The following is a 13,917-nucleotide window of genomic DNA, read 5'->3' on the forward strand; positions in this document are numbered from 1 at the left end:
CACAAAACAAACTGTCTAGAGACCAGGCAGTACAAATGAAACGGTAAAAGAACAGCAATCTGTCTCAAAGCCCCGCTGGAGATGCAAACCAGTCCAACTCGCCTTCCTGCCCTGTTGCCACCCCCCTTTCAACTCAGTTCCAGCAGGCACAATGCCACCCAAGCCAGCACACTCAGTGTACATGTGTATAATATCAATGCATGAAGATAGTCATGGAATCATACAGCACAGAATATTGTGCAATCATTCAGCCTGTCATGCCTATGCTGACTTTTTGAAAGAGTCATCGAATTTAGTACCACAACCAAGCTTTTAACCTATAATCCTGAAAATTAGTTCTAAGCAGTGATTTGTAGAGGTTTAGCATGACTTTATTTTTGTACTCATTGGCCCTATTTCTAAAGCCATATCAATTGGCCTGCCATCTTTAAATATTTATGAATATGGACTGCTCAGATCCCTCTGCTCTTGCACCTCACTCAAAATATAAACCATTTAAATTATACTGCCATGCCATGCTGTTCCTCCCAGTGACAGTGAAGGCAGTGTTCCCTTGTGTCTGCTGCCCTTGTCCTTCTAGGTGATAGTGGTCATGGGTTTGGAAGGTGCTGTCTAAGAAGGCTTGGCGAGTTCTCACAGTGCATCTTGTACTGTTCTTGTACTCACTGTACTTGCTAACAGGTGTGTCGGTGGTGAAAGGAGTGAATGTTTGTGGATGGGGTGCCCATCAGGTGGGCTGCTTTGTTCTGGATGGTGTCAAGCTTCTTGCGTGTTGTTGGAGCTGCACACATTCAGGCAAGTGGAGAGTATTCCATCACATTCCTGACTTGTGCCTTGTAGGTGGTGGACAGGCTTTGGGGGGTCACGAGGTGAGTTACTTGCTGCTGGATTCCTAGTCTCTGACCTGCTCTTATAGCCACAGTATTTATATGGCTAGTCCAGTTCAGTTTCTGGTCAATGGTAACCCCCAGGATGTTGATAGTCGGGGTTTCAGCAATGGTAATGCCATTGAATGTTAAGGGTGATAGATTCTCTCTTGTTGGAGATAGTCACTGCCTGGCACTTGTGTGGTGCGAATGTTACTTGCCACTGTCAGCCAAGCCTGGGTATTGTCCAGGTCTTGCTACATTTGGACATGGACTGCTTCATATCTGAGGAGTTGTGAATGGTGCTGAATATTGTGCAATCATCAGCAAACATCCCCATTTCTGACCTCATGATGGAAGGAAGGTTATTAATGAAGCAGCTGAAGATGGTTGGGCTGAGGACACTACCCTGAAAAACTCCTGCAGTGATGTTTTGGAACTGAGATGATTGACCTCCAACAGCCACAACCATCTTCCTTTGTGCTAGGACTCCTTGATGCCACACTTGATCAAGTGCTGCCTTGATGTCGAGGGCTGTCATTCTCACCTCACCTCTGGGGTTCAGCTCTTTTGTCCAGGTTTGAACCAAGGCTGTAAAGAGGGGCCCTGGCAGAGCACAAACTGAGTGTGAGTGATCAGGTTATTGCTAAGCAAGTGCTGCTTAATAGCACTGTTGATGGCCCCTTCCATCACTTTACTGATGATCGAGAGTAGACTGATTGGGCAGTAATTGGCTGGGTTGAATTTGTCCTGCTTTTTGTGTACAGGGCATATCTAGGCAATTTTCCACATAGCCGGGTAGATGCCAGTGTTGTAACTGTACCAAAACAGCTTGGCTAGGGGCGCAGCAAGTTCTGCAGCACAAGTCTTTCGTACTATTGCCTGAATATTGCCAGGGCCCATAGCCTTTGCAGTATTCAGTGCCCTTAGCTGTTTCTTGATATCACGTGGAGTGAATCGAATTGGCTGAAGACTGGCATCCGTGATGCTGGAGTTGCGGAAGAGGTCGAGATGGATCATTCACCTGGTACTTCTGGCTGAAGACTGTTGCAAATGCTTCAGCCTTATCTTTTACACTGATGTGCTGGGCTCCTGCATCATTGACGATGGGGATATTTGTGGAGCCTCCTCCTCCAATGAGTTGTTTAATTGTCCATGTGGGTTTAGAAGATGGATGTGGCAGGACTGCAGAACTTAGATCTGATCCGTTGTTTGTGGAATTACTTAGCTCTGTCTATCACTTGCTGCTTATGTTGGTTGGCACACATGTAATCCTGTGCTGTTCACCAGGTTGACACCTCATTTTTAGGTATGCCTGCTGCTGCTCGTGGCATGCCCCCCGGCATTGAACCAGGGTTGATGCCCTGGCTTTGTGATAATGGTATAGTGGGAAATATGCCGGGCTATGAGTTTACGGATTGTGGTTGAGTGTAATTCTGCTGCTGCTGATGACCCACAGTGCCTCTTGGTTGTCCAGTCTTGAGTTGGTAGGTCTGTTCGAAATCTATACTACTCAGCATGCTGGTAGTGCCACATATGACGGAGGGTATCCTCAATGTGAAGATGGGACTTTACCTCCACAAGGAATGCGCAGTGGTCACTCCTACTGCTACACCATGGGCAGATGCACCTGTGGCAGGCAGGTTGGTAGGGATGAAGTCAAGTATGTTTTTCCCTTTTGTTGGTTCCCTCACAGTCTAGCAACTATGTCCTTTAGGACCCGGCCAGCTCGGTCTGCAGTGGTACAACCAAGCCACTGTTAGTGATGGACATTGAAGTCTCCCATCCAGAGTACATTCTATACCCCTGCCACCCTCAGTGCTTCCTCCAAGTGGTGTTCAACATGGAGGAGTACTGATTCATCAGCTGAGGGAGTTGGCGGGGGTGGTAGGCGGTAATCAGAAGGAGGTTTCCTTGCTCACGTTTGACCTGATGCCATGAGACTTCATGGGATCTGGAGTCGATGTTGAGGACTCTCAGGGCAACTCCCTCCCAGCTGTATACCATTGTTCCACCACCTCTGCTTGGGGTCTGTCCTTCCGGTTGGACAGGACATACCCAGAGATGGTGATGGCGGTGTCTGGGACATTATCTGTGAGGTATGATACCACGAGTATGACTATGTCAGGCTGTTGCTTGACTAGTCTGTGAGACAGCTCTCTCAATCTTGGTACTAGCCCCCGGATGTTAGTAAGGAGGACTTTGCAGGGTTGACAGGGCTGAGTTTGCTGTTGTCGTTTCCGGTGCCTAGGTTGATGCTGGGTGGTCCATCTGGTTTCATTCCTTTTAGGCTTTTTAGTGATTTGATGCAACTGAGTGGCATGCAAGACCATTTCAGAGGGCAATTAAAAGTCAACCACATTGCTGTGGGTCTGGAGTCACATGTAGGCCAGACCAGGTAAGGATGGCAGATTTCTTTTCCCAAAGGACAGTAGAGAACTAGGTGGATTTTTCCAACAATTGACAATGGTTTCATGGTCATCATTAGACTTATATTTTCAGATTTTTATTGAATTCAAATTTCACTATCTACCATGGTGGGATTCAAACCTGAGTCTCCAAAGCATTACCTTGGGTCTCTGGATTACTAGTTCAGTGACAATACCACTACACCACTGCCCCCCTGACTGCAGCAGTTTAAGAAGGTAGTTCAACAACCCTTTCTCAAGGACAGTTAGGGATGGAAAATAAATACCGGTCTTGACAACCCATGAATGTACAAATCAAAACAAAACAAAAATATGAACACAGTACATTGCCTGACTTTGGTCACAAGTTCAACTTTTTGTAAAAAAAAACAGGAATTTTTGTCTAGTCTGACCTCTCACAAAATAAAGTTTGAACAATTACATTTGTGATTCAATAACAAACAAGAAAAACTAGTCAAAGTTAGACCAAATGGTTGTACCATCCATCAGGTGCAGTCCATCTGATTTGGAAGGTAAGATCAAGCCATTTTCAACAATCAGTATCATGCCTCTGAACAGCATTAACAAGTTTCCAAGAGTTCAAAGAATATATTGGGGCTGATAGCCCTGTTAGTTGATCCGTTTATTTCTCCTAACTTTTTATGAAATAAATATGGCATAATGGTGGGGGAGGGAGGGAGGAAGGAAGAAAAATACTTTTTTATTCTTCGCTTATGTCAAGTGCAAGGAATTATAGTGCATGATGAGCACAGCAATACTAAGGAAATATGATGAGATAATAGTAAGGAAATTTATTAATTGGCACTGGCAATGTTTTCTCCACATTTACCTGCAGGCATGAGCTGATTCCTCAAAAGTGAAATAATTTCTTCCAAGTCAAACGGTAGAGGCATATTGGGGTCTCCATTGCACCAGTGAGGACGACATTCTGGCTGCTCATCAACTGGTAGACTATTGGCAAGTCTGGACTGACACCTGGAACAAAAACACAAGAGTTGTCAAAAGTACAAAGTTAAAGCAATTTCATCAATGTAACCAGATCAAAACAAATTACATAAGGACCAGAGTTAAAGTCAAAAGAAACTTTAAAAAATTTCTTATTAAAGTAATTCCATCATGAAACACAATCTAAAATATCTGGGAGATAAATCCTTCATCTTTATGGTAATAAACTCTTAAGCTAGGTTTGAGTTCATTGACAATATTTGCCAACTGTTAATGCAAGTCAAGCATGTCGTTGGAAAACAAAGAGCATATTGTTGCACAATCCCCTGAAGCAGATCTGGCTTATATTGTCTCATACATGTTGTAATTTTCTCATCAGCTTCATTAAGTTGGGGAGTAAAAATTGTTTTAACTTGTAACTTTTGACTTTGTCTGGCTCTTCAGTAAATTGCTTAATCTGACAGAAAAGATCTTTATTCAATTGTAAGACATTTGTCTTACATGAAATATACTAGATCTATGTTAACATGTCAGGTTTATTAAAAGTAATGTTGAAAACAGTACAGCTCAAAAATGTACTTTGTGACTTGATAACCTAAGATGAAAGCCCACTACAAAACAGATCTTCAAAGCTCGCTCATTAGAATGCAAAAGATGTGGTGCATTTCTTTTAATCACAGATTGCGATACTGCAAAAGCCCCAGCTGTAGTACTGTAATCTCCACAGCATCAGAGATTAGAAGTCAATTTACTTCAGTCTACTGAACATCATGAATTAAATCTCACATTCCTTGCTCCTTTATGACAACTAGATCTCTTTGAAAAAAAATTAACACACAAATATGAATTAATCAATATTTGAACTGTCATGAATAACTGAGTTTTAAAACAGACAAATTATAGAACAGGAGTGTTACTAATATAACTATATAAACAGATGCATATTTAATTCTATACATACATTTAAAGTGACTAGACAGTCAAAGTGTCTAATTGCTTCACAAACACCTACACTATTTAGTCTGGCAGAACATTACATGGTGAGGACAGTATTAACATATAACATACCAATATATCTTCAGTAGCCTACATCATTTCGGGATAATAGCATCTGTTAACATGCACTATTATGTAGCACATCAGTTCATAAATAATAAGATTATCCGACCTCAGGGCCCTGAAAAGAGTAATGTGTTTAAATGTTCTCATTATTTATTTAAAACAAGAATTAAGGGAACAAAAGCTATGTAGGACAGCTCAGTTACTATAAATGACTGAGTGCATAGGATAAGTAAAATTCCAATTATAACACCTCTATGTCTCTCAATAAAAAAGGAGCTTCAATTTTTTGGTATTTTTAAATTTCCTTTTTAAATCAGAGTTGAAACATTGTTATAAGAGTCTTAGGGCTGGTTATAATACTTACAAAGCCATAATTAGCCAGTTTTGCTAAGGTGTGGGTTAATTAAGGGTTTCTGAGCAGTCAATAGAAGGTTAATGTAAAAGTCAAGGGACAGAATGCCTTTCAGCTCAGCATCACTCTGCGCTAAATGACTTCAACATTGAGCTTGGTCTTTAAGATCAATAGTATTTCATAGCAAAGCCATTCGTGTGACTTTTAAAGCTGTGCTATCTTTTTCAGTTGGGCTGTATTTCAAAATTATTTTAAATTCAGATCCGCACAAAAAAATTGCTCTGATTAAGTGTTTTTACCAAAACAGCTGCAGCCTTTCTTGTTACAAAGTCATTTTCCAGTTTCTGTGAGAAAAAGGGATGGTTGATAAGCATAATGTACTGAGATAAAAGCAAAATACTGCGGATGCTGGAAATCTGAAACAGAAACAGAAAATGCTGGAAAAACTCAGCAGGTCTAACAGCATCTATGTGGAGAAAAAAAAAGAGTTAACAATTTGAGTCCTAATGACTCTTCTTCAGAACTCTGAAGACGAATCATTAGGACGCGAAACATTAACTTTTTTTTTCTCTCCACAAATGTTGTTAGACCTGCTGATCTTTTCCAGCATTTTCTGTTTTTGTTGTTGAAGCATAACGTACTGTTTGGTTGCTCACCTCAGAGGTGAAGCTAATGTAACTGAGTGGAACCTTAAAATAGTCTGACAAATAAAGCACTAAATAGCTGCAGTCGCAGTTAATTGTTGGGTAATATTTGTAAGGACAGACCTTAATATAAGGTGTGGTGGGCCACTGTTGGGCAAAATGCTAAAATAATGTCAATAATATAACTAGAAAACTGACGGCTAAATATTTGAAAGATCCAGCCAAACTTCAAGCAAGGATAAAGTTGAGGTGGATTGTGACAATGGCAGTGCGCCAATACAGGATATTGAAAGGCTAGCAAAATATGAGGGGGTGTGCAACTCTTTTTATATACATTAGGAAATGACAGTGCCATTTCTTAATAAGATGAGTGCAATCTCATAGTTACATTTAAATATACAGAGCTACAACATCAGCCATGCTTTATACCCTGTGTCAGACAGAGCATGGTGCAGCACCTCGATACAGGCACATCCTTTTAGTCAGTCTCATTAAAGTCCCTGACTCCATTGAAGTGACAGCAGGAGATTACACTGACATTTTAAATACAATGTAAACACTCTGCCCAGCTGATGAATAAGCTGCTTAATGTTTAAGCCTATACCAACCGCAAGAGGCAGACTGGCACAGGCAATGGTATAATCTTCATGGTGGTCACCATGTTATGATTTAACAGCACACCATTTATAACCAAGCTAACAAAAGAAACACTTAGGAGTGAGATGGAATGGCAATAATAGGTTTTGTATAATATGGTCATCATCTGTCCTCGATATGGCAAGACACTACATATGCAGTCAATTACTGGCTAAAGAAACAAGTACTCTCAAACACACACACCAATCACTTTAAGAAGGGGTCTTGCCCTCACAGTCGCTTTATAAAACCAAACATTTACAACTTTTGATCAACTTTAACTTCCTTCTGCTTTTCTTTCCCATTAATTACTGTTGACTTTAAAAAAAAAATTGCTTAAATAGTTAGGAGCACTGGGGACTTGGCCAGTAGGAATTACAGAGCTCAGCAGCGCGAGAGAATTGAATTAATATTAGCCAAGATACAAATGATAACTGAGGGTATTTCAGTGATCTTATATTTCTAATATACATGTTATTCCAGTTCATTTGTACTGTCAGGGTCAATAAATCCTACAAGTTAGTGTCCCTAATGGGGTTACCAGCATTCACATTTCAAGCAGCACTTAGGGGTGAAATTCTTCTTTTAATGAAAAATTGGGCAATGCCTGTTTTCTCCACAATTAATGATCCCCTAATGAAGTTGCAGGAATGCGCACCTTTAACATGTGCAATTTCTGAGAATGTGAATCTGTTTGCAGCTGCTAATTATGGAGAGAAACAGGATTTCTCCTGTTTTTGGTTAAAAAGCAATTGCATCCCTCCATGTTTTATCTAAAGCAAAGGGAGATAGAACAGGAATTAAAAAGGGTTGTTAAAGTTAACACTAATCCTTTACAATGATTTGTGTTTTTTTAACAAAAAAGAATAGTCCCAAAGCAGTGTACCAAAAAAGACACGGGCCAAAACTTTACGTTCTGCAGGCGGGAGCACACCTGACCCAAATGGGCATGAAATCAGGCGCGATGACGTCGGGCAAGCATCCCAATGTCATTGTACACAGGCGATATTTTGCTTGGTGGGTGCGCGCAAAAGTCGGAAGAGTGCCCGCCAACAATTAAGAGGACAATTAAGCCCATTAACGGCCCAACTGTCAGCGATTTATTGTGGCTCGTTCAACCTTACGGTTGGCAGATGGGCCAATCGGCCAGGCGGCCTTTACATTTTTGATGAAACCTCGTTCAAAGGCAGGATTAAATCTCCGTTAGGATGTAAAATAAAAATAAATATCTGGGGACTGTTTTTGTTATGAGATCTGCTTTCAGGTGCTTGATTGTGCTGCATGGGCATTTTTTGCAGCATTTTTGAGCTTTCTTTTATTATTTGGAGGTCTGCAGCTCGCTGAGGCATCTGTCTGCAGCACCCAACCAGCACCCACAGTGACGTCGGCACTCGCCCTCTTCCTGCCCCCAACAGCAATGCTGAGCCTTTCTCAGGGCACATTTCACGCTGGCTGGCCATTAATTGGCTAGCTGGAGTAAGATCGCGGTCAGGGGCTGATTGCAGGCGGAAGCGCATTTCGTGTCCGCTTCCGGGCCCGCCGATTGTACGTGCCCGATGAGTGCAAAATTCAGGTCATGAAGCAAAACAGACAAGCAGTAAGACTTGGACAACATTCAGGTTTAGGCTGATAAGTGGCAGGTAACATTCATTCTACACAAGCGCCAGGCAATGACCATCCCTTGGCATTCAATGGCATTACCATCGCTGAATTCCCCACTATCAACATCCTGGGGGTTACCATTGACCAGCAACTGGACTAGCCATATAAATACTGTGGCTACAAGAGCAGGTCAGAGGCTGGGAATCCTGTGGCGAGTAACTCATCTCCTGACTCCCGAAAGCCTGTTCATCTACAAGGCACAAGTCAGGATTGTAACGAAATACTCTCTGCTTGCCTGGGTGAGTGCAGCTCCAACAACACTCAAGAAGCTTGACACCATCTAGGACAATGCAACCTGCTTGATTGGCATGCCATCCACCACCGACGCATAGGGGAGAATTTTCTCCCCGTCGGGCGGGTTGCACGGGAGCGGGCGGGCTCTCTGCGCACCGCTATTTTATGTGGGCGGGCCAATTAAGGCCCGCCCAGCGTGATGCACAACTGGAAGCGCTGAGTGGTCCCTGTGTGGGCAGGGGGAGGAAGCTGAGTCGGGGCCTGTGCTCTTTCACGCATGCGCACAACAGAGCGCAGAAATCTCCCTGAGGCACAGAGCTGCCTCAGGGAGATTAGTTTGGTTGACAAAAACTTTAAGAAACAAGAAAAAAAATGCTAAGACATGTCCCCTCAGGTGACAGCGTCACATGAGCTGGGATATGTCAATGAACTTTAATTAAAAAATTTATTTAAATTACAAATCCTTCATGAAACCTCATCCCGCCCGTGGATGAGGTTTCATGATAAATGTGAAGGCTGCCTGGGCTCTTCGCCTGCCTGCCAACCTTAAGGTTGGGCGGGCAGCTCAGTTAATTATTTTAGTTTTTAAATTACCTTAATAGGCCTTTGACAGTTCAGCAGGCGCGCAACCAACTCCGCTGCGTGCCTGCCGAACTGAAGATCTGAATGACGTGCGGTGACGTCGGGACGCACGCCTGACATCACCACGCATCATTTTACACATCGGTGAGCGGGGCCGCCCCCGCACGCCGACCCGAAGGTTCTGGCCATAGTGGCAGGAGTGTAGACCATCTACAAGATGCACTGCAACAGCTCACCAACGCTCCTTCAACAACACATTCCAAACCTGTGACCTTTACCATCTTGAAGGACAAGAGCAGTAGCTGCATGGGAACACCACCACCTGCAAGTTCTCCCCTAAACCACACACCATCCTGAATTGGAACTTTATTGTTGTTCCTTCACTGTTGCTGGGTCAAATCCTGGAACTCCCTTCCTAGCAGCACTGTGGGTGTACTTCACCACCTGGACTGCAGCGGCTCAAGAAGGCGGCTCACCACCATCTTCTCAAGGGCAACTAGAAATGAGCAATAAATGCTGGCCTAGCCAGCAATGCTCACACCCCGTGAAATAGGGTTTTATTCTAACCTGGCATCTATTTGGTCTGGTTGATAGTACGTTTTTGTTTTTGCCTTAATGACTTGATTTTTAATTTTATCCTGCTGTGTCCAACAGTTCGTCGTAACTTGATAATCATGATCTACCTTGAAACTATCAGATTCAAGCTGCAAGAATCCATTAGAATCGCAAGTCTTCACCTATAACATATTCTTTCAATCGGTGCCTGCATTCACAAGGAAATTGAAGTGTAAATGAATTTGTAAACAAGGTAAAATGCCTTTCGCAAAACAAATACATTAATCATGGCAAACTTAATTGAAATGATCACACTGGATTATATGTTTGCCCAGACATACTAACTGAGGATACTGAGCTCTCTGGACAAATAAGCCCATGACACATGGCTGATAACGTTTGCCTTTTTATCATCCTTTGCAAAATGCTAACATAACTGGATTCAAAATTAAACTAGTAAATGGAACAAAAATAAAGTGTCCTATATCACACACATAGAAATGCATCGTATAGCTGTCATAAAATATTTTGTTACATCATTACTTCTTATCTGCTTTTGGTCACAAATTAGCAAAATCCCAAAATCAGACTGCTGCTATTGGATAAACTGGAAGTGAGTACAGGACTACAGATGAGTTTTTGCCTGGCTTTTCCATTACTCTTTAACTCATCTTTCTTCTTTTCCTCTTGCAATGCAAGTTCCTATTTCCTTATTTTTAACTTCACTTTGAAAAGGATCTTTCTTTTCTAAACTTTTGTTCATTGTTTTCTTCTATCACTTATTATTGTGTCACTTTCTTTACCTTTCATAAATGTCTGTTCTGTTTGCATCATTTTCCTAATAATCTAGTGTAAGTGATCACACTAACACTTGTATCTAAACAGAGCGATTCAGTGTGCATTGGATTTTCTCCATGATCAAGACATTTGCCTAGGTCAATCTCAGTGGGACAAAGCAGCTAAATCCCCAGTATCCTATATCTGGATTCTCATGCCACCATACATATGGCATGTAAAGTCTGCTATATGGAGTTGCTTGCAATACAGCAAGGAAGATTATCGGGTGTTCTTATAGGGGTATTTAAAATGATGAAGCAATGGGACAGGGGGGATAGAAACACACAGTTTCCAATGGATGAGTATTTGAGAATAATGGGACATTGATAAAAGATGAAATGGAAGATTTACGACAGCAAGGGAAATTTGTTTACAAAGTGTGATGCAAGGCTGTGGAATGCACTATCGGAGTTAATGATTTAAGCAGCAGCCATTGTCCAGTTTAAGAATAGGTTAACCTCTTTGCTATTTTTACTTAGTTCCGGTTGAAGAGTCATACGGACTCGAAACGTTAACTGTGTTCCTCTCCGCAGATGCTGCCAGACCTGTTGAGTTTTTCCAGGTATTTTTATTTTTGTTTAAGAATAGGTTAAGTGGCTGAAGGTAGGGAAGTGGGCGGGGTAAACAGACATGGGAAAATTATAAGCACATGGGATTAGGGCTGCTGATCGTGTGGAGGATAAACACCAACACAGCCTAATTGAGCTGAACTGTGTGGTTCCATGTTGTATTTTTTATTAAATTTTTCCTAAATTATAACAATAACTATACTTTTAAAGTACATCAGGAATAGAGAGGAAGAATGCCATTCATCCACATCTTCTTCACATTGAAAGAGGCTGCAAAGGATATTGTGGCCTGGGAAATGTTAGGAGTGCTGCAACCATGCTCCACAGGTTGTTTGGCCAGCACTGAAATACCTTCTTCTGTGTGCTCACAGCATGACAAATTGGTCCTGCTTTGAGCTCACAATTGTTTTCTCTCTCTGCTGACACTTCCCACTAACTGCTAACCTTTGTCCCTCTCTTCCCATTCTAGGTCAAACAGAAGTAGAGGGCCCTCTTGGATCAGAGGAAGTTAATGTTAGCTTTCTAGATTGCATTCAAACCTTACTGTTGCAGGCACCAGCTCAGAAACCGTTGCTTGCGAGGTGTGGAGAGTTGTAAGGATTTATACTGGGGGATTCAAGAAGCATGACAGAAAGGGCAAAAAGGCTGGGGATAAGATGGTCCAGGAACAAGCTCGTTGGAGGGTGTAGGTGATGACTTTTGGGGCACAACTTACAGAAGAAGACTGATGGTGTGCAAGACAAGCTACTCAGTGCATGAGATTGTCTGCACACAATGTTGGGAGCTTGTAAGAGTTCAAGTTCAACTTGTACAGAGTATTCCAGTGGAACGCAAAGACAATGTAGTTTATCATGGAGTATGCGGTCAGTTCTGAGAACACTACAGCTGGGCTGACAATGCTCGAGCATCTGTTGACAACTCTGATATAAGCTCAGACTGCTGCCAACTTTGGTCAAGGTTCCAGTATCTCCCCTTTCAAAGCACATCAGAGGCTATGGAAAGGGGTTTCCAAAGCAACATTTTACTCCTGAGCATTGTTCTTGAGCAGACCAATTTGAGTGCTCCTATGGAATCCCATCACAGTGACATTGGCACTGTAGTAGTAGGGTCTGGTACAAAAAGGGTTAATGTGGGACTGAGTACAGTACTAGCCACACAGTGATGAAAGAAGGCACATGAACCAGAGCCAGGGTCAGTCTAGAGATGGATAGAGATGGGTGAAGACCTAGACTGGAGTCAGATCCAAATCTATACCCTTACTGTAAATATGTACATGGTTATGCATTGTCAATAAAGACTTGCTGTTAAAATACTCTAGTCAATGAAACCTACTTCATGGTGTCTGAAGCATGCTGGCAGCATCAGGATTAAATCCTTCATTCTCGTAAGAATGGTGAGAAACTAAGGAAAATGACACCTTCAATGGATTCTGCACTGAACCTAACTCCCAACTAAAGCTACAGACGCTGTAAAAACTCACCAGAAAAAAATAAAGAAAAAGCTCCAGAGACAGAACAGCCTAAAAGCAAACAAGGAAAGGTCGAGATTTTACTCAAGCAGAAGACGCCATTGCATCCTCCTTTGAAGTACAGCTTCAGCAAGCAGAGCTTGAAGCCTGCAAGGGTGAGATAATTTTTTTTTACTTCCAGGCCAGCTATCCTGAGAACTCCCTTTTAAGTCATTCAGCCAGAAGCACCTTTTTAAAGCAACCCATCATTAAACCCAATCCCATACTCCGAGTCTCAACATGTGGCTCCCTAGTCCGGCAAAAACAAATCATTAATAATTGATTTTGTCCACTCTGGGTACCTTGCAACCATCCAAGTTTGGAAACAGCAAGCCCATGGTTTTTTTCCAAGAATCCCGACTCGTAATGTGATACCGTTGAATGAATTGAATTGGCAGTCAGCCAGCCTACGCCGCCATTGTGATTCCTTCTTATTCAGCAGAAGCATGCCCCTGCCACTTTGAAAAAGCCTGCCAAAAACCGGCAAGCACGGGAAGCTCTGAGATTCAGAGGGATGTGGGTGTCCTTGTGCATGAATCACAAAAGGCTAGTATGCAGGTACAGCAAATAATTAGGAAAGTTAATAGAATGTCATTATTTTTTGCGAGGGGAATTGAATCCAAAAGTAGGGAGGCTATGCTTCAGTTGTATAGGACGCTGGTGAGGCCACATCTGGAGTATTATGTACAGTATTGGTCTCCATATTTAAGGAAGGATGTAAATGCATTAGAAGCAGTTCAGAGGAGGTTTACTAGAATAATACCAGGATAGGGCAGGTAGTCTTATGAGGAAAGGTTGGACAGGCTAGGTTTGTATCCACTGGAGATTAGAAGAGTAAGAGGCAACTTGATTGAAATCTTTAAGATCCTAAGGAGTATTGACAGGGTGGATGTAGAGAAGATGTTTCCTCTATTGGGAGAATCTGGAACTAGGGGTCACTGTTTAAAAATAAGGGGTCGCCCATTTAAGACAGAAATGAGGAGAATTTTTTTCTCTCAGAGGGTAGTGAGTCTTTGGAACTCCCTTCCTCAAAAGGC

At 42.3% G+C, this 13,917-nt stretch overlaps 1 protein-coding gene across 5 annotated transcripts in view; it reads right to left on the bottom strand.

The window, feature by feature from the left end:
* fto (FTO alpha-ketoglutarate dependent dioxygenase) overlaps window positions 1–13,917 on the bottom strand; it is a 416,062-nt gene that overhangs the window by 28,672 nt on the left and 373,473 nt on the right. For 4 of the 5 annotated variants that reach the window (XM_078544256.1, XM_078544253.1, XM_078544254.1 and 1 more), the window contains one exon: window positions 4,125–4,270. In XM_078544256.1, the coding sequence (XP_078400382.1) occupies window positions 4,125–4,270 (146 nt within the window). Of the gene's footprint in view, window positions 1–4,124; window positions 4,271–13,917 lie in introns of those variants that run through there. The other variant, XM_078544262.1, reaches the window with a different exon arrangement.

The sequence above is a fragment of the Cetorhinus maximus genome, chromosome 6, assembly GCF_964194155.1.
Source record: "Cetorhinus maximus chromosome 6, sCetMax3.hap1.1, whole genome shotgun sequence".
In the NCBI taxonomy this organism is placed as follows: Eukaryota; Metazoa; Chordata; class Chondrichthyes; order Lamniformes; family Cetorhinidae; genus Cetorhinus; species Cetorhinus maximus.